The sequence below is a fragment of the Rattus rattus genome, chromosome 3 (assembly GCF_011064425.1).
Source record: "Rattus rattus isolate New Zealand chromosome 3, Rrattus_CSIRO_v1, whole genome shotgun sequence".
Lineage (NCBI taxonomy): Eukaryota > Metazoa > Chordata > Mammalia > Rodentia > Muridae > Rattus > Rattus rattus.
Window position 1 is genome coordinate 202,520,784 of NC_046156.1, and position 24,105 is coordinate 202,544,888.

The 24,105-nt window shown below is 45.7% G+C and overlaps 1 protein-coding gene and 1 non-coding gene across 3 annotated transcripts in view; both read right to left on the bottom strand.

The window, feature by feature from the left end:
- Arsb (arylsulfatase B) overlaps positions 1-24,105 on the bottom strand; it is a 174,775-nt gene that overhangs the window by 128,331 nt on the left and 22,339 nt on the right. For both annotated transcript variants that reach the window (XM_032899022.1, XM_032899021.1), the window contains exon 4: positions 20,005-20,212. In XM_032899022.1, the coding sequence (XP_032754913.1) occupies positions 20,005-20,212 (208 nt within the window). The remainder of the gene's footprint in view (positions 1-20,004; positions 20,213-24,105) is intronic.
- On the bottom strand, positions 22,925-23,031 carry LOC116897389. The gene has a single exon (XR_004387433.1). It is a non-coding gene; the product is annotated as a U6 spliceosomal RNA (small nuclear RNA).

The window sequence follows — 24,105 nt, forward strand, 5'->3', positions numbered from 1 at the left end:
CGGTATAAGTACAAATGTTTTTAGGACTGAATTCCACAGACCTCACAGCACAGATCCATCACAATTACTCCCGCACTACCTGTTTGTGCCAAAGTGTCATATTTAGGTAGCTGAGATTTTAGCAAATAACAAACAAAAACTCTCATTTTAACAAACAAAGATTCACCCAAATCTTGGATTATTAAAATAAATGCCATTGTTAAAACGTGATGTTTTCTTGTGTTGCATTTTAAAAATTGGGGGAGGGGCATCACCTATGTAAACGGGGAGGTCGGAAGACAACTTGGGGGAGTCGGGTCCCTCCTCCCACAACGTGGGCTCTGGAGAGGTGGCATGGCAGGTTGGCCCACCTTGCCATCCCACTGGGCCTTTTCTATTTTTTTTTAATCTTGGCCTAGAACCCATGGCCAAGCCGGTACTCTACTTCCATGCCACATCTCAGACCAAAACTGTTGTTTTTAAAGAACTATAATTGTCAGAAGGAAATTTCTTCACGAGTTTAAACGTTCTTCTCAGGAATAACACACAATTCACAATTTATATTTTCCTCTTTATCCTTTCGAGAGAGATTATTGGGATGGCTTTTAAATGAAGTTAATTAAGAGATAGGATTTCTTTTGATAGCGGACATTAAATCTAAAATGAATGAGGCTGGAGAGCTGGCTCAGTGATTAAGAGCACTTGTTATTTTGCAGGAGACACAAGATTCAATCCCCAGCACCCACACTGCAGTTTACAACAATCTGTAACTTCATTCGCAGGGGACTCAACGACAGCTTCCAACCTCCAAGAGCACCAAACACATTTGTAGCATACATGTATACACGCAGGCAAAAACCTCAGACACATCAAGTAATAAAATAAATCTAAAAATATAAAATAAATTGAGTTTATTAAAAAGCCTAACCTGGTGATCTGAAAATCGGAAAGTATCTGTTGCTCATTAATATTAATTTATAATGAAGAGAGAATTGAGTACTTTTTTTTTTAAGAGAATGGGAAAAATCGTGCTTTCAGAACCATGTCATTAAACAATGTCTTGGAGACCAAGACAGGCAAGGTCCCTCTTCCAACGAGCTTAATTCTGCTGCGAGAAATTGGTGTTGAACAAGGAGAGGAGGATGTGAATCGTCAGGCCCACCTCCCTTGCTGGGTGCGAGATAGAAACCTAACACAGTAGTGTGGTAGACGTGCAGGACAGGGAGGAGACACACCATATAATAAGCATTCAGTCTTGGCACAGGAGGACAGGAAGGAGTTCAAGGTGGTGGCATCAGATAGTACATGGATTATACTGAGGTTTCTTTTAATTTGAAAACTGTATTAACTATACTTCTAATTATTTCCCGTTGTCAAAGAATAAAACAAAAACAAACAAACAAATGGAAAACCAAAACCAAAAAACCCATAACCCACCTCTAACTCAAGCTAAATGGCACCTCATGGTAAAGGACAGGGACAGCGTGGGTCAGACGGTGGTGGCCATTCTTCCCTTCCATTTGTATACCATCGATTTGCCCGATCTCACTGGAATGTGCTTATTTATGTGCTAGGACACGCCCCTGAAGTCCTTGGAAATACAGGTGGCATATTAAACCATCAAGATAAGGAAAGTCAAAACTGGACAGTCTTAAATCAAACTATAAGGACATAAGCCAAAAGACACAACTCAAACTCTTCCCACACTTCCTCATGCTGGTCCGGCAGCATTGAGACACAGCCTCTTAACCCTGAGTAGAATAGATTCAAAGGTCAAATGGAGAAACTGGAGTTATTAGTAAGTAGAAGTAATACATTCTATGTCGCAACTAAACATTCTATATGTTATTGATCAGTCCTGTAGTCTTTTCTTTAAAGAGGAAAGCCTCTTAACTTCATTACACACACGCGCTCACACATACATATTCACCACATACAAACGTTTCGTATGAAGAAATCTCAAGCCAGGAGTTCCCCATAAATCTATATCATTTGTCAAGTCCTAAAAACTACACAAGGGTGTAAGGAAGCTACAGCAAAGAACAAGGGAAAGCCTGAGTATCTGGAGGCTGCTCCTCATAGTACAAAATTATAGTATAGTAGACTAACTTTAACCACAGGGGAGAAAATCTTTCTTTTCTTTTTATTTTATTTTTTTCTGTTTGGAGACCCTGTCTTATGTAGCCCAGGCTACCCTCAAACTTGCTACAAATCCAAGGCTGACCTTGAACTTCTGATCCTTCTCTCTTTACCTCCTATTTGCTGGGATAGGCCGCCATATCAAGTTTATGCAATGTTGGGGATCATGCATGCTAACCAAACACCGTACGGATAGACTCACATCCCCACTCCTTCCTTTTCGTCTATCCTTTTCTTTTCCTATGTCTGTCTGTCTGTCTGTCTGTCTGTCTGTCTGTCTCTCTCTCTCTCTCTCTCTCACACACACACACACACACACACACACACACACACACACACACACCTTATTTTTGAAACAGACTTCCTCTTAACAAAGGTTGGCCCAATCCTCCCACTTCAGCCTCCTGAGTGCTGGAATTATAAGCAAACTCCTCAAGGCCTTTCCTTTTATGAAGATTTATTTTTTACCTTTATTTGTGTGTTTGAGGGTAGGGGGGAGGGAAAGAAAAAAACCAAAACCACGAGCTATACGTGTGCGGGTTCCCTATACGTGTGCGGGTTCCCTCAGAGGCCAGAGGAGGGCGCCGGAAGCTGGGGTTCCGTGTGGTTGTGAGTTAGGTCTCTGGAAATTTAACATGCGATTCCAGACCTTTCTAAGTGTTAGATTTTTCCATGACACCAAAGCAGTGGTGATTTATTAAATTAAACAATTCTTCTTGAGACAACTTTAGACTCAAAGCAATTTTTTAAACCAAAAGGTCACTACCCACTAATTATCTAATTAGGGAATACATTTTTCTCAACTTAAACAGTAATTAAAAATTACAACCGTAAAAGAGTGCTAATTGGGTTTTCACAGAAGTGTGAAGCGCTTAAGCAGGTTTTTGTGCTTCAGTCCCCCCCTCCCCCATGGCGATGGCGGTTATGCTAATCACTCCTTCTCTTTCCCGTGATAGCACCAATAGGAGCCGGTTTGCTTCGGCAGAGGTAGGGAGGAGAAAGAGCGGAGTAAAGCAGGTTTCAGGATTCTCCACATAGGTGAGATCTCCTTCAGTTGTGTAGGACCGATCTGGGACAGAACCAACAAACCCTGTGCTCTGGTCTGGGAGAAAGAGATGGGGGTGAGGCAGAGAGGGCAGACTTCAGAATACCCTCGCAGGAATGCCTACCGCAATTTTATACAGCAGGTCAGTGTGATGCCATCAACACCCACTATGGGCCAGTAACCTTGCTCCATCCCTGACTGGAAGGGGGTTCGTGACAGGTCAAGCTATAGGACCTCACAGTCCTTATCCCACTAGATGCCTGCCCAGTCCCAGTGTCAGTGATTTGCACTGGTCCCGGATATGGCCAGACTGCCACAGATAATAGGCAGGGTGGACGGTGCTTCAGAATGTACATACAGCCTCAATGCTCTGCAGGCGTCACACTGGATTGTGTCCTAGTGGAAGGCATGAACAGTTCCCTTACCCCTGAAAGAGTTCTGTGTATCTGTTGGAGCCCAGAAATCAAGGTGTTTTTTTTTTTTTTTTTTTTTTTTTTTTCAAAAAGATGAAACACAAAGCCTACCAGCATCTTCATTCAGAGAGCTGGCTGATTCGGGCTGCTGAGTGCCTACTGGTAAGCTCAGTCCTTAGATGCTCTGTCACTCCCCAACTCTTATGGGGCAGGAGGGGAGAGGAGGGCATAGATGCCATCTCTCCAGATGAATACTGGAAGCAGGTAGCAGTCAATTACTCTGGGTTAAGAAACTGGGCAAGATGGAGGTGACAGGTAGAATCATGGGCAGAGGGAATTCAGGTCTCAGAGCCATGGGCAGGGCCTGGATGGGGCTGTGAGAACACTGAGAAGGCACAGACCCACGAGGCTGAGGAGGTAAATTCCCTCAGCCCTTCTTCCCTGCACACTGGCCCCGCCCTGCTTCTGCCTCCCTCTTCTGTGCCCCTCACACACCGCACTGCAGCAGTCCTTGCCCCCAGGACCCTCAGCGTTCCCATGTTCCAATGCTCATCTCTGCACATCCTCACCTCTTCCTACCTCATCACTTCTCATCAGCCTGGCCCTCTGTGGTTGAAGCAATGGCACCATATCACCCGGCTGACTAGGCAACTTGATTGCTGAGGTTTTGCTCAGCTATAGAGTTTTAACACTTGGCACCCCACGAATTTCTCCACTGCCACTCCAGTCATGATCCTTAAAAAAAGGAAACATTACAGCTACGTGTGTGAGCGTGCACGCACAGTTCCTGCGGTTTCAGGGATTGAACTCAGATCGACAGGTTTGGTGGCAAGCACCTGGATCCACCCTGCCAGCCCCCAACCCCAATCATTCAGTTCAATGTCAATGCATCTCATCTGTCCGAAGATGATCTTGCAAGAGCTCCTTGGGTGAGCTCATCTTCCACCCTGTCACAATAATCCACGCCAGTTAATTCTGAACTCCCCCTACAACACATTCTCCGATGACCGCCAACCAGCTTTCCAGCTCCCTTCCTGCAGAATTGAACAAAACAGTGGCCACTGTGTGTGGCTATTGTACACTTGAAATGTAAGTTTTAACTGAAGTATGCTGCTGTCTGTATAAAATGTACGCTTTTTAAAAACTCTCCTCGATAGCTTCTGATGCTGATTTCATGTTGGAGTGGTAAGTTGTTTTTTTTGTTGTTTTTTTTTGTTTTTTTTTTTGATATACTGAATAAAAAATATATCGCTAAGCTTAATTTCCCCTGGCTCTCTGTTTTTAACTTGGTTACGTAAGATTGCATCTGGGGCTCATGTTAATGGTTTGCATTGCATTTCTACTAGACCGTAAGGGTTCAGGACTTCATCTTAATAAGTCTTCAGCTACCGTGGGCGGGGATTCAATCCTTCAATCACACCAGCTTTTCACTATACGTTAATGACCCTCACCAAATCCTAGTTTCTTCCCAGCTCACGTTCCCGAGCCGACCATCTCCACATCTTCTGGGTATGACCTTGCTCCATTCCTCTCATTCTGCAGAGCAATGGCCTCAGTCAATTCCGCTTTCCGTGCGTATTGAGGTAAGCGGGAAGCACGGATCGTTAGCATTTCTTAGGACAAATTTTGTCGTCATTGATTCTCTGGGTACTGACAGCCCAGCTTGCCAAACAGCATGTGACCAGGAAGTGGAAGAGTAATCGGAGTGTTCGGAAGACGATCAGCCAAAACGCCAGAGTGGAATTTTGCTCTCGCATCTGTCTCCAGCAAGTTGTACGAACCTGGAGAGTAACTTAACCTCTCTGGGGCTCGATTTCTCCATCTATAAAATGAAGCTGTTAACCTCTTAAGTTCCTCAGGCTGGTGAAGGTGAAGGGTGTTAGTGTGAACATGGATCTGGGTAAATGGTTTTGCTTGGGCTGAAAGTGGTTAGGCAGGTAGTTTATTTTGGAAGTGAGCCCAGAGAGTAGGAGTGAGCAGCTGGGGACAAACAGAGGAAAAGGAAAAAGCAGCACACGGAGGTGATGTCATCCTAGTTGGCCATTGTCACAGATGACCAATGTGCAGTCTTACCAGGACCTTTAGACCACTGACCAGCTTTCCGAACTCTCAATGAAAGAAGCACAAACCAGCCTGTTGCCAATGGGTTAAGGGTGGCTCTAAGGAGACTGGGTCCCTGCTTGTCTAGGTGATGCATGTAAGTCCTCCAAGGACATGTGGACTCGGGGCAAGGTCCCGGATGCCCAGGGGGAAGCAGGCAGAAGCAGCTGGAGCAAGAGGGGAACTCGAACACCTGGGGGCACCTGCAGTGTTGGTGCCTCCGTGGTTGGTACTCAGAGCTACAAATGAAAGCCCGGGGCTGCTGGGCGCCACCGTACCACCCGGAAGAGTCAGTGATAACAATGTCTGGCTGCGGAGGCACAGTAACACCAGGTTTCTTGATACTCAAAAGGCAATGGGAAACTGAATGTCCTAGGTGTGAGTTTGCTCTTTGACTACAGAGAAATGTGAGGGGTGTGCTTGTGGTTGGGCGTTGCCATCTCCCAAGGCCACTGTTTCTTTTCCCTGTGAGAAATGGAGAACTATGACTTAACGTTCTGAGGAAGGATTAAAGCCAGAAAGCTAGCATTGACTAGTTTTAGGAGTCTCTGTAATGTTTTAAAACAATGCTGGTAATCAGGCCTTCTCCTGTCTGTCCAAGCCACGCACCGCTGCCGAGTCTGAGGCCTTCAGCCCAGAGGCTCGGCTCTGAGAACCACAAGCACTCTCGTGGACGCTAAAATCCTCCCTCCTGTCTCTCTTACAGAAAAGCCTTCACCCTACCGCGGTGCGACGTTTGATTCTAATAAGCTGTTCACTGACCTGAAAATGAGGTTCTGAAGCCCTTATCGACCACTTCCCCCAGGGGCTGCTGGTCTCTGTCCATGGGACAGCTAGAGTCCCTCGACCTGGACCTTCAGAATGCACACGCAGCGTTCCGCACCGAGATGCCCCACCCAGAGGCGACTGCTGCAGAGTCCCAGCTACACCTGTGAAATCCCTATCGGCCAGGTTCTCTTCCGGGTGTTTTGGACGAAGCCTTTCATTAGATTCTTACAGTAGTCCTGGTACGTCTGAGTTCCGCTTTGAAAAGACTCATGCAGAGAAAAGGAACAGCTATAGAGACACTGATTGGCAGGTATAGGATGAGAATTTGAGCTCATGTCTCTCTGCGTTCGGAATCCCTGTTGTCTCCCGCCCCCAGTCCCCGCACTATACTGTCTCTCAGCCCCGTGTCCAGACTTAATTAGGACCTGGCTGCCCACCCACTCTCTCTCCCCAGCATGCCAAGGAATTGAGTCTACTGTTAACAAGATTTTCCAGAGAACGTTATACGACTGGGCCTGGAATCTTTCATGTACATTAGATTGTTCCACCATTTATTTGGCTTCGGCCATCTTCTTGGATTAAGATGTAACAGAATTTCCTTGTGTTAGGACAAAGTCTGGGTTTAGTACCATGTTCTCCATGAAGAGCAATGTATACAATGTACACAGGGATTGGCTTCAGAGAATAAGACTGAACCTGGCTGAGGTAGATAACACCATGGGGCTCTAAAAGCAAAACGCTGTCCTCAATGCCAGCATGTAAAATGACTGCCCTTCTCCAGTGTTCTTATCCTCACGTGCTGCATTCACCATGGCGGTTAGTTTGCATGTGGTAAATTATCCTCTCCAGGCCCCATCCAGTTTTCAGTCCTATGCACTTAAGGAAACACCTTGGCAGACCGGCTGCATGTCTGCACAGAAGAGGCTGTTTATGTCTGCCCCTCCCTGGATCTGCAGCCATGGAACTACTGGTTAGCATGACCCATGCATGCTGGCTTCTCATTTATAGCTCTCTCCACCATCTCCAGCCGATGGTCGCGTGGCTTGCGTGCCAACCCACGGGAACACAGTTTCTGCATCAGGTGTAGCAAGTGATCTTGCTAAAGCCTTACAACCAATTAATGTTCCAAGCCTTGCTAAAATATCAACAAAGGGACGGCTATCCAGGAGAAATGGAAACGCACACCAAACTCCTGTGGGACTGAATAAAAAATGGTCACCATAGGTCCCTATGTTTGAATACTTGGATCCTGTTGGTGGAACTATTTGGGAGGGATTAGGAGGTGCAGCCCACGTTGGAGACTGCCTTAGTTAGGGTTTTACTGCTGTGAACAGACACCATGACCAACTCTTGTAAAAACAATCTATATTTGGGACTGGCTTACAGGTTCAGAAGTTCAGTCCAGATCATCAAGGTGAGAGCATGGCAGCATGGTACGCATGGTAGAGAACTGAGAGTTCTACATCTTCATCTGAAGGTTGCTATGAGGAGACTGGTTTCCAGGCAGCTAGGGTGAGAGTCTTAAGCCGACGCTCACAGTGACACATCTACTCCAACAAGGCTACACCTCCAAATAGTGCTACTTCCTGGGCCAAGCATATACAAACCATGACAGAGGCAGGGTTGAAGGTTTCAAAGGACTCACACTAGTCCCAGTATGTATATATATATATATATATATATATATATATATATATATATTCATTCTTTTTCTGTCTCTCCGTATCTCTGTCTCTTTCTCCCTCTACCTCCTGACTTCTGTTTGCAGGCCCAGATATGAGCTCTCAGCTGTTCCTACCACCATGCCTTTGCTCCACCATCATGGAGTCTAACCCATAAGCCTAATTAAACACTTTCTTTTATAAGGTGTTTTGGTCATAGAGTTTTACCACACCAATAGAAACCTGAATTAAGACAACCAAATATGTAATAGCTAGACTAGAAGCTGCTTAAAATTTCAAACTATCAAAACCCTTGGGGGTTTTAATAACCTCACCACAATTTTTACTTTTAATTACAGAAGAGATAGTTATTCTTAATATACCCCAGAGAAGAAAATGCTGAAATATATAATAGGTACATGCTATTGAATCATACTTGGATACTTGGTCTGCAGCTGGTAGCATTACTGGGGAGCTGTGGAGGCTTTAGGTGGTGGGACCTAGGTGGCCTAAGTTTGCAGATGGGGGCGGGCCTCTGAAGGTGGTACCCATCCCTGATCCTTGTCTTGGTCTTTGCTTCCTAGACTACTAAGGTATAGCCACGTGCTTCTGTCTCCATGAACTACTCCTCTGTGCCTTCCCCACCACAATTCACTGCCACTCTGAAACTGCCCCCCAAATCTCCCCCATTACGTTGTTCTTCCAGATACTGTGAGTTAATCTATGGCAAGTGAACTAATATGGTACAAATACAGAATACTAGACCAATGCTCTTCAATGCACACACACACACAATGGCTTTGACATTCTAATCATTAGCACCAATATAGTGAGGAAGTGCTCTCAAGGTCAGAGCACTCCTGTCCTCCTCCATCTGTCCCTCCATTCCTACTTCCCTGTCTTCCTTCCACAAGTTGCTGAAAGTTTTTCCTCCTCTGCATCACTTCTCATTCTGCGTTGCTTAAATAACAGTAGGAAACTGGCCATGAAGACCCTTAATCCATGCCCTAGGCAGGCATAGGCAGGCAAGGTGTCAGTGATTACCAGACCAGCCTGGTTTTTTGTGGAGAGTTCCAGGTCAGCCAAGGATGCATAGTGAGACCCAATCTCAAAAACAAACAAACAAACAAACAAACAAACAAACAAACAGTAGGCACAAGCATGTTTCCCAGTCAAAGGCATCTTCACACCCGATCCTCTCTGGAGGTGTGTGTGGACTCAAGTGCAAAGCCAGCTACAGCTGGGGCTTCTTAACATTGCAACTGGAGAGAGATGTGTGCAAACAAATGAGCTGTATTGAACAAGCGGGTGCTGGACAGTGAGACCTGTTGAGTGATATTCTCTTTTTTTTTTTTTTAATTAACTTGAGTATTTCTTATATACATTTCGAGTGTTATTCCCTTTCCCGGTTTCCAGGCAAACATCCCCCTCCCCCCCCGAGTGATATTCTCAATGCACAGAACGGTTTGTGGATTTGCCTTCAGAGGTCATTTGCATACCAGCCTTTCTTCTCCTGTCTTCAAAGCAGCAGATAAGAAAAAGAGCATTCTCAGAGGTACCTAATGCTGGGACAAATTCCTGGCTGAGCAGAGGGAACTGTAAAGGGAATGCCATGCTTAGGGCCAGTGGGAGAGAAATGAGAAGTCCTCTGAGGACCCCAAAAATCATTATCCTGGGTGACCACACCAGTTTCCTCTGCTTTATTGAAAAAAGTACAGAATGACCCCTGGCCTGTGACAGGGGTGACTCACAGCTGCTGTGTGAAACGAGTCAATGCACTGAGGAACACACTAACTGCTATGAAGATCTGCCACCATTGGGGCTCCCAAGAGCCTGCCTCTTTCTCACACCCTAGGGCTGTCTAACACCTAAGCAGATCCACCAGGGGCAGGTATGGCTCCTTAGTCGACAGAAGATTCAATTCTAGCCAACTGGGCAATTCTAATCCCTGAGGACTTTAAAAGCATTTGTTTTGATCTAAATGTGCATTTGGTGTTTTGCCTGCATGTGTGTTGGTGTGAGGGTGTCAGATCTTGGAATTACAGACAGCTGCAAGCCACCATGTATGGGTACTGGGAATTGAACTCAGGCCCTCTGGAAGAACAGTCAGTGCCCTTAACCACTGAGCCATCTCTCCAGCTCCCCTACCCTCCCCTGATGACTTTAAAAGAATGGAGTTGATCACTTTTAAAGAACTTTAAACTGTTACACCAAGAGAGCAAAAGAAGAGGGAGGAGCCTGCCATGGTAGTGCACCTTTAATCCCAGTACTCAGGAGGCAGAGGGGGATCTCCAGGGGTTCAGGGTCAGCATGGTCTACGTATGCTCAAGGCCTGCCAAAGCTGCATTGTAAGTTGTTGCCTCGAAGGAGGGAGGGGGGAGGGGAGAGAAAGGAGGAAGAAGAAGAGGAGAAGGAGGAAAGGGAGGAGGAGGGGAGGTGGAAGAAAGGAAGAACAGAAATCTGAGATCTATGAAATGACTTTCTCTTTCATGATGTACCCTTGTTTTAACATTAAAAATGTTCGATAGTACTAAACAGTTAACGCATCTACTTTCCCTCTTATGTATTCAAACAGGATGAATAACCCTGGAAGGTGTGTCTTGTCTACACTGTGGAGTTGTGTGCTGCTGGGAGCCTGGCTTGTCCCGGTCACCATGCCCAGAAACACTTGGCTTCACTCCTCCTGTGACCTTGTGTATGTACACGTCCATGACCCAGACGTCCTGTGACCTTGTGTTTGCACACGTCCATGCCTCAGATGTCCTGCCCTCTTTTTCATTTGTCTCCTCCCATCTTAGTGACTGTGAGCGCGGCTTAATTTAGACCCCACCTTCTTTCCGTAATCCAGGCCACTGCCAACCTTTTTCCCAAACTTCTTCCTTCTCAACTCCCTCTTGTCCCGGAATTGGTTCCATGTACTTATGAAGTTAAATTTCAAATATGTACACTATATATCCTGCCTAACGTTCCTGAGTTCTTCAGGAAGCACCAGGCTGGCAAAGGGGGCCAACATGGTTTTGTCCCTTCTTTCCCATTCACACCCCCTGAGATCTTTTTTTGGAGAGAATCCATGGCCTCTGACCTGGGGAAAGATTCCTGTGGACAGGGATGTGATGCTCATCCCCTGGCCACCACTGTTCTAGGTGCTCTACAGGCAAAGAGACTCCATCTCATTTAATGACAGATTAGGGAACGGGTTTCTTGTATTAATTAAAATTACAGAGCCATGCCTGCTAACTGCACATTCTTATTACCAACAAAGAACAGGATGGGTGTTTGGGTAAAAAGCCCAATGACAACCTCCACAGAAGCCAGTCAGGCGTGCCTTTCAAGGACACAGAGATTAGAGTTTAAATACAGTGTGCACAGAGCACCCAGCCACCACCCAGCCTGCTTCATTACCTCTGGACTTAGGGAGGACCTCTTAACATAAAGCGTTTAGGTGACACCATGTGGCCTCCATTCTCAGACACGGTACTCCGTTCTCCTCAGCCCCACCTTATTCACGATTTGACAAATTCACGGCTGACTTTGCCATTAGGTCACAGGCTGAACAGACAACAGTGCACGCAGGTGTTTGACAACAGTTTCCACAGCGCTGACGGTACTTTTAAGCTTTGCTAACTTTTGAAAACAATTCTTTCAACAAACAAACAAAAAAAAACCTTACACAAAGAAGGTAGAAAGTGGGGTTGGGGATTTAGCTCAGTGGTAGAGCGCCTGCCTAGCAAGCTTAAGGCCCTGGGTTCGGTTCCCAGCTCCATTAAAAAAAAAAAAAAAAAAAAAAAAGAAGAAGAAGAAGAAGGTAGAAAATGTTTCACAGATAGGAAGGAAGTGGTGGGGGGACGACAGGAGGAAAGGGAGGAAATTGTGCTTTTAAATATTTTAATTTTAAAGTTGTTTTAGGTTGACTGACTTTATTTGCGTGAGTGTTTGCCCGTGTGCAAGCATGTGCGTCACGTGCATGCCTGGTGTCTGAGACACTTCTCAGAGGAAAACGCTGGCTCTCTTGGAACCAGAGCTAATGGACGAGCCATTTTGCAGGTGCTGAGAACTGAACCTGGGTCCTCGGGGAGAGCAGCCATTACCTGCTGAGCCATCTCTCCCCACATCGCACTCTTGAGTTGTTTGGGTAGATGTGGCCATACTGGAGCAAGACAACAAACGGGATCACAGAGACCGCAGCTGATTAAGGGCGAAAACCACCAGAAAAAAATAAACCCGCAGCTCCAAGAATCCCGAAAGGATTCCCTCTTCAAGAAAACTCAGGCGAGAGCCCTGCGAGGTTAGGGTTGCTCTGTAGGGGGGAGCAAGGCCTAGAAGGCAGCATTTTTGTGTCCAGAGTTTTGTTGCTGCAGGTACCCAGCGGCCAAAGTCAGCAAGAGAAGCAACTGGGGATCCTTACAAATACATTCCTTGTTGTTTTAGTCTTGGAGGGGGGGATCTGATGCTTCTGAAAGCAGAGAATGAATAGGAAAAAAAAAAAAAAAAAAACACAGCAGGGCAGGCCCCAGCCTCAGCACTGGCTCCCACCCAGGTCCTCATAGGGAAGAGCTGGCTGATGATCTGGGGGAGAGAGGGGACTGTGGACTTTCCTCAGCGGGCTCAAAGCCTACTGGACAGCCACGGTGGCCTCTGCGAAGCCCACAGAGGACAGGTGTCTGGGACCCAGTCGCCGTGAGCCAGCCCTGGAACTCTCTTGTCTTAGGAGCAAATGCTTTAGGACACACACATATACAGCTCCGACCACTGCCTTCCAGGAGAATCCAGCACGTCCAGAGCCACATGGGGAAGGACGTAGCCGTTTGAAGGTTTCAGTAGCTTTAGTCGCTCTCAGTTTTCTCCCTTTAAAAAGAAACACCACAGAACTATAGAGTGAGCAGATCTCCATTTCCAAACTGTGGAAAGGATGGAGGTGGGTAACATGAAGCCTTTTGTCATTGGAATGCCAGTTTGCTGCCCCCTTGAGACTTAAATGTGTTTCCTTTACCTACTATTAATGCCTCTGTTTAAAGACTCCAGACCTGTGGCACCTTGGACCCATCCATCCACTTCCTGCTGACTAATAAACTACTGTCCCTATCCCTTTCTTCCTTTGGCTGCCTACCCCGGCCTCTAGACTCCTCTTGTGCATCTCTATCAGGAGGTGACAACTGGCATTGGGGAGAGAGGCGAAGGGGGAGAGAACACTCAGCTCTTCAGTTTCGCCTCCGATTGGCAGGGAGCACAAAGGCCTCGGAAGTATACATAATGAGAATTTGCTGTTTTCAGCCCAACGGTAAATGCACATTTTTTTTTCTATACCAATCCTCACCCACTTCAGAAAGGTGGCTACGTACAGATTACGAAGACAGAAGCTGAACGGCCAGCCCACGGCTCCTGTTTAAGCTGGAGTTCAGCAGGGTCCATTCTCAGAGTGGATCCATTTCCCCGGGTCTGAAGCTGCACTCCTGTACCCATGGATCAACACTAATTTCTCTTCATCATTATCACATGGACCAACTGCCGTGCAGGGAAGCCAGAGCCTAGGGTTGGGAGCAAAGATAAAGCCCAGTGTCCACTTCAACACCGATCGCTCAGCCTGTTTAGATCGGTTTCCCTTTTACAATGACCAGTGTGGACTGGAATGCCTCTAAACCCTCTCTTTCTAGATCCAGCCCTCTCTTTCTAGATCTCCATTCGTCCAGACATCCCTTGCGTAGTTCCTATGCACGAGGCTGACCTATGCGCTCCTTCGCTTCACAGCTCACTGACACGGAGGCTGTGGAGTTCGCCTCCCTTAGAGCTGAGCATGACTCTGCAGTTTAGAAAGGAATGCTGGCAGCACCTACTGGATAGGGGTGCATGTAAAGTCTGTGATGTTAGGGTGAGGTCACCAAGTACTGCTGATGACTCTTGTCACCCTTGCTGTCTCTTTGAGACCTCCAGAGCAGACCCTTTCTTTCCTCTCCCTTTCACTTTCAAAACTGGGCGGGAGCCAGTCCCCATTGTTCTGAGAGTTGACCCCCAGCCTAGTCCTACTTGTATTTTCCCTTCTCTGCTTAAAAGGAAAAGCTTTCTAGAGTACACACTAACACGTCAATGTCATACATCTTAGAGCTCGGTTGGACGTGTCTTACACTACAGGGGTGTAAGAAAGAACACTGGCTCCATTCCCATAGGACCCTGCTTTGGTTCCCAGCACACACACACCACTCCTAAGTGTCTATAATTCCAGCTCCAGGAGGTCAGACGCTCCATTCTGGCTCCGTAGGTTCCAGGCCTGGTGCGAGACACCCAGGCAGGCAAAAGAGCCACACACAGAAAATAACTTCCTTAAATTAAGAAGTCATGTACTACTCGAAGGCTGGGTGGATGGCTAGCCTTAAGCTCTTGAAGGCAGAACTCGGAACTTTTCTATGTGTACGTCAGAGGTCAGCACGTGACTTTCTTTCTGTGTTGTAATTTAAAGGGACATGATCGATTGAGCTGACGAGGGACGCAGTTGTGATGTTTCCATTCTCCACCTGACAGGATTCAGAATCACACCTCTGGGTAGCGTCGAGCAGGGTCCTTCTGGTAGCTGAGAGGGAGGACACTCTGAGCAGAGGCACCACCACCCCTGGGCTGGGTCCCACACCGGCAGAGAGAGGAAGGCGCACTTCACAGCAGCTGCTGCTCTTACTCATCCCCAGGGTTCCTCGGAACTGTGGTTCACCAGAACCTTCTTGAACCAGTTCCTAATTTTATTTGGTTCCTCCGAGGTACAATCCTGACATCGGCACAGTCCTGCAGCCATGTTAGGACAAGGTTACCTTGTCCAAGCAACCCATTCAAGAACACTGCTTTGCGGAGTTGACAAGTGTATGTTAACACTTAGCCCGTCGACAGGAGTGGTCTCTGGAAACGCTGAGGCTGCGGCCAGGGGGCACAGCAGATAGGAACAGACACCGTGAATGGGCAGGGCAGGGCTCATGGGCGGTGGCTTTACTTCCCTATACCTGTGCTTTCTAGGTGCTCCATTCTCTCTCTCTAATCCACCTTCTTCCCCACTCAACCTCCCATGAAGCTTGTGCAACCAAACGGCCCTCTTGCCTCAGAGGGAGCCTGAGCTCTGGGAAGTCCTGAGGCTTCTAAGAAACGGAGCCACCACAGACACGACCTTTAAAATGGAACACACGTGGAAAGGAGAAAATGGCTCTAAACAATTAGAAAGCTTCCTGCAGTTTAGTCAATAAACACGCTCAGTTCAATCTGCTCTTCCATTAATAATGAACTCAGAGAAAAGGCCATGGTGCTATCTGCCCACAGAAGCATAAGAATATTCATGACTTCATGTTACAGAAGTTGAAAACTCAAAATATCAAGAATGTGACATTCTTGCATCTGTTAAGTAATATAATAAAACACTGACAATCTATAAACGTTAGAGTTGAGAGACGTGCTTTCCTTAGACAGGGACAGAGCATTCAGTGGGCTGTCACAGAGACACTAAAAGCAAGACTGGTCTAGAGCCCTAAAGTACCTCGGTTATCATGTTCCCTCAGTGAGGTGAGCAGTAAGCTAAACACCCCTTATGAGTAAAAATTTCAAGTGACCCAACATGTTCTTTGTGCGGACACTTACACGAAACGTCTCAAGACATAGCATGGGTTAATAGCTGGCTCAAAGACCGGTCACTCCAATCTCATGGGTTCAAGCCACTTGCTGATTCTCTCCTTGACAGTCACGTGTCAGACGCAGATCCCAGAGAGAGGTGAGCAGTGGTGTGCACTGTGACCTGGTTTATTCAGTTAACGGTTCTCAGCTTCGTGAGACATTCACTTACAGGTCTAGAGCTAGCTGGCAGTCAGACACCTTGTTACTAGCACAGAGTTCTATGCTAATTTATAAGCCTGCTAACTGCACCTCGGACTTAAAGCTATGGAGCAGGACTCTGTTCTATTGCCAGCTACCCATTCTGAAGGGAATCCCGTATAAAGATGAAAGGGGACTTCGGAAATAGAGGTATTAGATACAATTCCTCTGAATTCTGCTGGAAATAATCAGTTATGCATAATTTTGTGGGTGCTCAAGTGATAAGTGTTAAACCTTCATGTTCTACAATTACTTCCTCCACCTAAGCATAAGTCTGCTGCTGACCAGGCTCTGGTGCTCTTAAGGTATCACTGACATCATGGATAAAACCCTTCTCCACTGTGTAGCACTGGTCTGAGAGCCTCGGAGCCCAATCAGTGAATGACAACTGCAGAGTCACCCATACATTCCAAATTCCTCAGGTCTACAACCCATGTCCACAGTGAGTCCACGGCCTGTGGACCTACTGCCTCACAGATTACATGTGTGCTCTGGTCACATCTGCACCCTTTGCAGCTCTCTGCAGATGCACCCCAGTCTCTGTTAGGATTGCCCGAGCACTGCAGACCACAGGTTAGCAGGCTCTCCGTATCCCTGGGAATAAGAATGCTTGGAGCAGGGCTTCTCAACCCAGTTTCTCCTATTTCCTAAGTCTCTTCTGGAAGCTCCATCTCTTCATGCTGCTTTACTGTCAGAGCTTCCTAGAAGCCCTGTACTTCGTGTGCTCGCACACACGCCGAGCTAACAGAAAGACACGATCCTGCTGAACACCTGCTATCATCTCCCCAGTGTCAGACAGACTGTACGCCGACAAATGTCCATTTAACAGACCGTGAAACTGAGCCGGAATCCACAAAGCTCACTAGAGGGAAAGCACGACCCAAACTCTGACCACAGGCTACCAAAGAACACAACGGTCTTTTCATCGCTTCATCATGAGACCAGCAATGTCTGCCTACCGTAAAATCCATACCATATTGCAGGAAAAAAAAATGGATAAGGTGGGGCTGTAGCCAAGCGGTAAGTTGCCTGCACGGTGTCTAAAACTCCCGATTTGAACCCTCGCACAGGAAAACAAAGAAACAAACTAAATCCATGTTGGGATGATGTTAACCGATCAATGGTAATTTATATCAGTGGGGGCGTGAGGAACAGAATGATGAAATTCACGCTTGTCTCCTTAGCTTTGACGACGAACCCAGGATACTTTTTCTTTCTAAGAGAAGGTGTGTTTACTTTTATCTTACATGTTTGGGCTTTTGCCTGCATGCGTGTCTGCATCGCGTGAGTACAGTGACAACGGAAACCGCAAGAGGGCGTCGGATCCTTCGGAACTGGAGTTGCCGAAGGCTGGGAGCTGCCTCTGGGTGATAAGAATAGAACCCCAGTCCTCTGGAAGAGGAGGCAGCCTCTTACCATGCACCCGTCCCTCCAATTAATTGATTAATTAATTAATATATTAATGCAACTATTTGCAAACATTCCCTGTTTCATTACGAGCATATCACTGCTCTTTCTTACTCAAGTAAGGCGAGGACTTAAACCATGGAGAGATAACTTTTAAAATTCCCCCAGAGAAGGTTCTAAGGACCGCCTACTGACTCAAATCACAGAACGAGGTGGGAACACCATCCTAATTACTTTACCACATGAGTTTAACCAAGACGACAGAACCTGCCGGTGATAAAGGAAACCAGCTCCGCTCTCGCTTGTGAGTTGGTGTAAAAGTCCTAACAAAAACTCCACTAAGTCAGATGAGGGGCATTATACAGCACATCGTCATAGTCCGGCAAAGAAAGACGACCTAAGACTAATGCATCTGCAGTATCAGGATGTATGACAGTCCGGGCTTCCAGTGAGAAGCCTCAAATGTTATTTTTGCCAAATTGAATAAAGTGTTACAGGTGTTTATAAAGTGATTAAGCTCTGTTTAGAAATGTGCACATGAATCTGAGATCATGAAACAAAAGAAACATCGGCCTTCAAATATTTTTTCATTCTTACATATCATGAAAAAAAAATTATCCCATCTCTTCCTGGATGTTCTCGACACCGATGTCTCTACTCCTGCGAGAATCACTGTGAGATACTTAACAGCTTCCAGATGAATATCTTCACTATGAGCCCTTTTTAGTTCCTGAGAAACATTAATCCATACTCAGGAAGCCACTGCCCAGAAACTGTAAAGCAGCATGTCTACGACAGAGGCTTGGGTTTTTAATTTTAAAGTTTTTGATTTTTGCAGTTATGAGGGCATCATCAGGAATAACGGCTAAATTGGTATTGAGAATCCTGGCCTCCATTTTACTCATTGTTCATAGAGACCCCATAGGCCTTTAACAGCAACACTGGTCAGAAACACTATAGAAGGGTTATTGTTGTTTTGTTTTTGGTTTTTTGTTTTGTTTTGTTTTGTTTTGTTTTTTTGGAATTAAACTGAGGCTGACTCCAAAATTATAAGAGGCTCTGTATGGAGTTAATCTAAGATGTCCTCTTTTTTTGTTTGTTTGGGATTTTTTTTTTTTGGTAAAAACAATTATCTCATATTCGAGCCTTATCAATACAGGAGACACTTAGAGAATTATAGTGTTTAGATGGCACTGAGGCAACGACACAAGCTGTTCATGGAGACACCACTAACCCACCCGGCCTGGAGCCTCAGTAGCTCACCACTGCAGCCCACTATGGACACAGCCCTGGGGTGTCAGGAGTTAGATGAAAACTCAAACACCCTCTCACCAGGCACGGGATGGACTCGTACAATGCCAGCATGCAGAGGCTGAGGCAGGAGGACAGAGAATTCAGACCAGCTTGCCCTAGGGTAATCAGATCCTACCTCAAATAAACAACAGATCGCCATCCTTGAGGCCAGAAAATGCCTTGGTAACTACACTTGGTTAAAAGCAAAGCAAAACAACAGGACAACAAAAACAACCATGAGACCAGCAAGATGAATCCCTCCTCCTGCAGCCTCACCCCTGCCCCGTGACACTTCCGTAAAACTTACTGAATGGTAAGCTCTGATCTCTCACGTGGGGTTGCCAATCAAAGGTTTTGGTGTTAGCCAAAGTCACAAGGATTTGAGAATCCACTCACTTGCAATACTGACTTAAACAAAAATACAAACATATGGGGGGGGGATCTTAAAATAGATACAGTTGTGAACATAGCAAACGTTAAAGATATATACAGATCTATGGGTCACGCATACATCACATGCATTCGCACACATTAAACTTTTTACGTCTGTAAAGCAAAAGGAGTTGTAGAAAGGGGGTGATCAGGGACTAAGAAACTTGAGTTCTTGGCGATTAAAAACCTTAGCGATGGAGATAAACTCAACACAAAGTTTAGGAAAGACTGGTAAATACATTTTCCAGGCAATTAAAGAAGTATAAAGAAAACAGAACAAAAAACTAAGAGCGTTAGAAGACTCATCTCGGTGGCCTGCCTCCAGGACCCCCTCTTCAGCCATCTCTGGTGGCCCACCTCCTGAAGATGGTTTCTAGCTATCTCTGGCCACAGTACTTTTACTTTTCTTTCTCCATTTTGTGAGTGTGAGTGTGTGTGTGTGTGTGTGTGTGTGTGTGTGTGTGTGTGTGTGTTTACTTTTTCTATAGAATGTGCATCTTTTATTGTCAAAAATCAATTTTAATGAAAAAAATCTTATACCTGGAGACTCCAGACTAGGCTTAATTTGCTCCTTTTCTAGTCTGGCTTTATTGTACCCCAGCCTGTCTCTGTCAGGACACAGACCTTCAGTGAACACAGTCTCACCGTCATAGCAGAGGGAGTGGTTGAACAGCACTCTGGGGAATCTACCCTCCTGGTGCCCTGGCCCGCACACGGTGCCTGCTCATTCCCTTAGCGAGTGAGCGCTGGTCTCCAAGTACCCGTTAAAAATACAAACGAAAGGAGGGAAGGTTTGCAATTCTCTTGTTCACATTGCGACCAAGGCTCCACTACAGCACTTGGCATTGCTTTTCCTATGGAAATGCTGAATAATGTCTCGGATCTTTCTCCATCCTATCTACTGAATGACACGCCTGAGACAGGGACTGACCTGTGGAGAAGATGAAGACCGTGTTGTTCCAGAGCCCTCGGCTTTTCAAGGCTTTGGTGACATTCCCCACGGCTTCATCCAGGAGGGACACCATCCCTGCATAAATACGTCTGTGCTTGTCTTGGATGAAGTCATATGGCTCCATGTACTCCTCGGGGACCTGCAGGGGATCGTGGACAGACTGGAAAGCAAGGTAGAGGAACAGTGGCTGCGGAGAGAAGTTGTAAAGCACACATCAGTTCAAAGGAATGGAGGTTTAAATACAAAACACAAGACAGCCAAGATTTCTCAGTTCATAGGACTAATTTTAAGACAAGCTGCAGAGTGTACACCAAAACGTCTGTGAATCACATGTGTGGTAAGAACTCACACCCAGAGTATATAAGCAGTCCAACAATAAAAGATAATTTACTTAAGTACAGAGAATGTAAATGGGCATTTCTCCAAAGACAACGAAATAAACGTTCAGTGTTTTCGAAGCCCAGATGTGTCGCCACTGGTGGTTTAGTTGTATAAAGCTGTGATTAAAAAATATTCTGAACTTTATTTTAAATACAGTACGGTAAACTTTAATAACCTACAGAAAAACACCACTGCGTCATACCCATTAGGATGCTTGGACTTTACAAAATAGAAGGCAAAAACGTTGCTGAAACTGTGGAGAAAGGAGCCAGCAGGAATGCAAGGCACAGCACGCGGACACTGAAAAGGCAGCACGAAGTTCCTTAGCATCACACAAAGCCGCGGAGCCACGTGGTCCTGCTATCCCGGCAAACCCACGGAAGCCCATGGCCATGTGAGCTGGGCATGGACGCTCCCTGCAGCACTGTTCACAGTGGCCAAGCGTTCGGGGGACTCAATGCTCACAAACCGAGGGTGCGGAAACAGAATTCAGAACATCTTTGATCACAGTGTATACCAATAAACCATCGGTGATGATACATTTGGGCTTTGAAAACACGGAGAGAGAAGAGACCTCGCCTTGTATTGCGTTGATTTAAATATTCTGAAGAGGCAAGTCTGTGGAGACAGAAAGTGCATGTCTGTGGCTATGGGGAATTCTGGGGAGAGGGATGACGAGGGACTACTAGGGGTAGAAATTTCTATGGAGAGTGATAAGAGGTTTTAAAACTAGACCATGGTGATGATCAAACGCCTCTTAGGCTTCCTAGCTAATTGTATACTTTTAAGTGAGTGAATTTTACCATATGCAAATTATGCCTCAGTAAATTGGTTCAAAAGATGACAAGACCCAAAACAAATTTTGAAGGTCAAAGTCCTAGAATGGGGCAGAAGGCTCTGACCCAAATCAACAGCAATCTCAACAACACGCCACATATGAATGCTTCATACAGAAAACACAGGTAATAATCTGGCTACTGTATCTCATTTAAAAGCCATCCTGTTATATCCATTTCACAGATGAGGTAATCGAGGCTCCAAAAGGTTAGACAGTATGCCCAGGTGCCACCTGTCACCTCAGTGTTACAATGTTGTCATGCACCAACGGATAAATCAGCTAAAAAATAAAGAGAACTTTACAGGGTTTTGTTTAACACATTTTTGAGGAAACAGTGTCTTGTTAGATTTTGATATTGAACCAAATAAATGTGAGGCCAATGTAATTACTGGAAATAAGAGGTGTGATCCACAGGTTCTGTTTTTTTCTCTACACCAACTCGGAACCCTCAGCATCTGAGGTATTCCAAGTCAGCCTTTCTCCTTAGGGGGCCTCTCTGCAAATATCTCCCACACCGTGCTTTATAGAACTTTTCAACATGTTTAAAACCCTCAAAGAGACAGTAATAAGTAGCTTTGATCCAAGAATAAGCACATTATTGAATGAAGGAGGCGAAAAGGCAGATGGGAGAAACTCACTTTACTTTTCATTGTAAATTACACAGGGTGCGCCAATCAGTGAGGGGTGGAGACATGTGATAAGGAGGACTAGCCATTGGGAGCTTCCACAGACACCCTGACGTTTATTTGGAGTTCAGATATTTTGAATTAAATGTTAAAATTAAATGTACACTTTTTCCATGAAAAAATATTTCAAATTCCTACTCTTTTTTTTTTTTTTTTTCCGGAGCTGGGGATCGAACCCAGGGCCTTGCGCTTCCTAGGCAAGCGCTCTACCACTGAGCTAAATCCCCAACCCATCAAATTCCTACTCTTAACGTCTACACCAACACTCCTGACACCGCTTTGCTCTGACTCTGCTGCTCCTCCACACACGCACACTTTCTACTCCACCCAGATAGGTCGTGCTGACACTCGGGGGTCCCTCTGGACAGAGGCGAAGCTGGCCAGTCAGGTGCCTGCTGTCTTTCCTTCCTCATCCTGAGCAGTTCAGGGCAGTCTGCTGTGGGGTGAACAACTCCACACATTTTTATAGCTCTGGGTCACCAGGAGCTGTGTACAGCCCATTTCACCAGGTTAGGACCAATGAAACACACTTTATATACTCCCCGCGCCCACTTTGTCTTATTGTTGGAGACAGGGTCTCTCTATGTAGCCTGGCTGGCCTAGAACTCGCTATGTAGACCAGGCTAGCCCCAAACTCAGAGAGATCCACCTACCTCTGCCTTCCCAGTGCTTGGGTTAAAAGTGTGTATATATGTTTTTTGCATATTTATATCGCCACTATAAATCAAGTTTTCAGCACCCAGAAGGTGAACTTTATTCATGGACAACCCACTTTCCAACTTCGCCAAGTGGAAGCTTTACTATAGTATTTTTTTTTTATTTTGTAAAATAGCATTTTAATCACTTCTTTTCTTTATCTCTCTAAAGCAGAGCTATAAATAAACCATGAAAGTTCACAGTTGATTGTCACTTCTGAAAGCAAGTGCATGGCTTCTGTAGGAAAAAATGGGGTCCCTGTAGCTAGCCATGAAAGGCCTCATTCATAGTCTTGACCAAAAATATGGAACGCTTCACGAATTTGCGTGTCATCCTTGCGCAGGGGCCATGCTAATCTTCTCTGTATCGTTCCAATTTTAGTATATGTGCTGCCGAAGCGAGCACTACTATAGTATTTTTAATGTTCTTTATGTATATGGGTGTTTTGCCTGCAAATATGTCTGTGCACCATGTGCATGCAATACCCACAGAGGCCAAAAGAGGGCATCAGCTCCCCTGGAACTGGAGTTGTGAGCCACCCTATGGGCACTGGGAACTGAACCAGGTCCTCTGTAAGAGTAGCCAGTGTTCTTAACCATTCAGCCATGTCTCCAGTCCCACTGTGCTAATTTTAAATTATGGAGGGAGGGGAGAATGGTAGCCTTTGTACTTCTTGGTAGCCTGATGAAAAGGACAATTATCTAAGGCTTGAAGGTTCTCCAACCACCACCAGTACCTTGCCTGCAACCACTAGCTCTTGGGGTCCTCCTAGAGAAAAGCTGTCTCCAGTCTCTCCCCACCTGTCAGGTGGAACCCCAGTTCACTGCCCAGAGCAAATAGCTTACATCTGGGGATTGTGTGAGCATCTATGGACATGAGGTCTTAGCCTTAGAGAGAGGCCCCTTCTCACCTCACCGACTCCTGACTCACACTGAAGTCCTGCCCCATATTAACCCCTGCCAGTTCCTGTTTCTTTGGTATTTTCTTGGTTCCAAACTCTTACACTGATCAGCTTAGTCATAGCTGCCAACTTTACCCCAACCCTAATTGTGACGCCATCGACCATCCTAAGACTATAAACTGGAATCCTGGTCGGGAAGGCATGACTAGACATTTAAGTATAACTTGAAACCCAGACTTGATTATCTGCATACTCATATTGAAGGTGCTAACAGATCTTTCCCCTTTCCTATTATGCCCCATGGCTCCTAAGATCTGTACTCTAAACCCTCGCTATGGAAAGAAATCACATATCACTAAGGAGGAAAACCTTATTTTTATGTCTTCATAGCTTTTCCTAATTCAAAGTATAAATGGAAAAAACATGAACACACTTTGAAACTGCTTTTCTATCTCCGACATCCGAATTAAGACATTTCTTCCCAGCTTGTACTCACACAAAGAAAGTTTCCACTAGGAGTTAGTGTTTGTTTTCCTTAGGAAGCTTCTAATAGATTAGATGTAGAGATTATTTTTTTT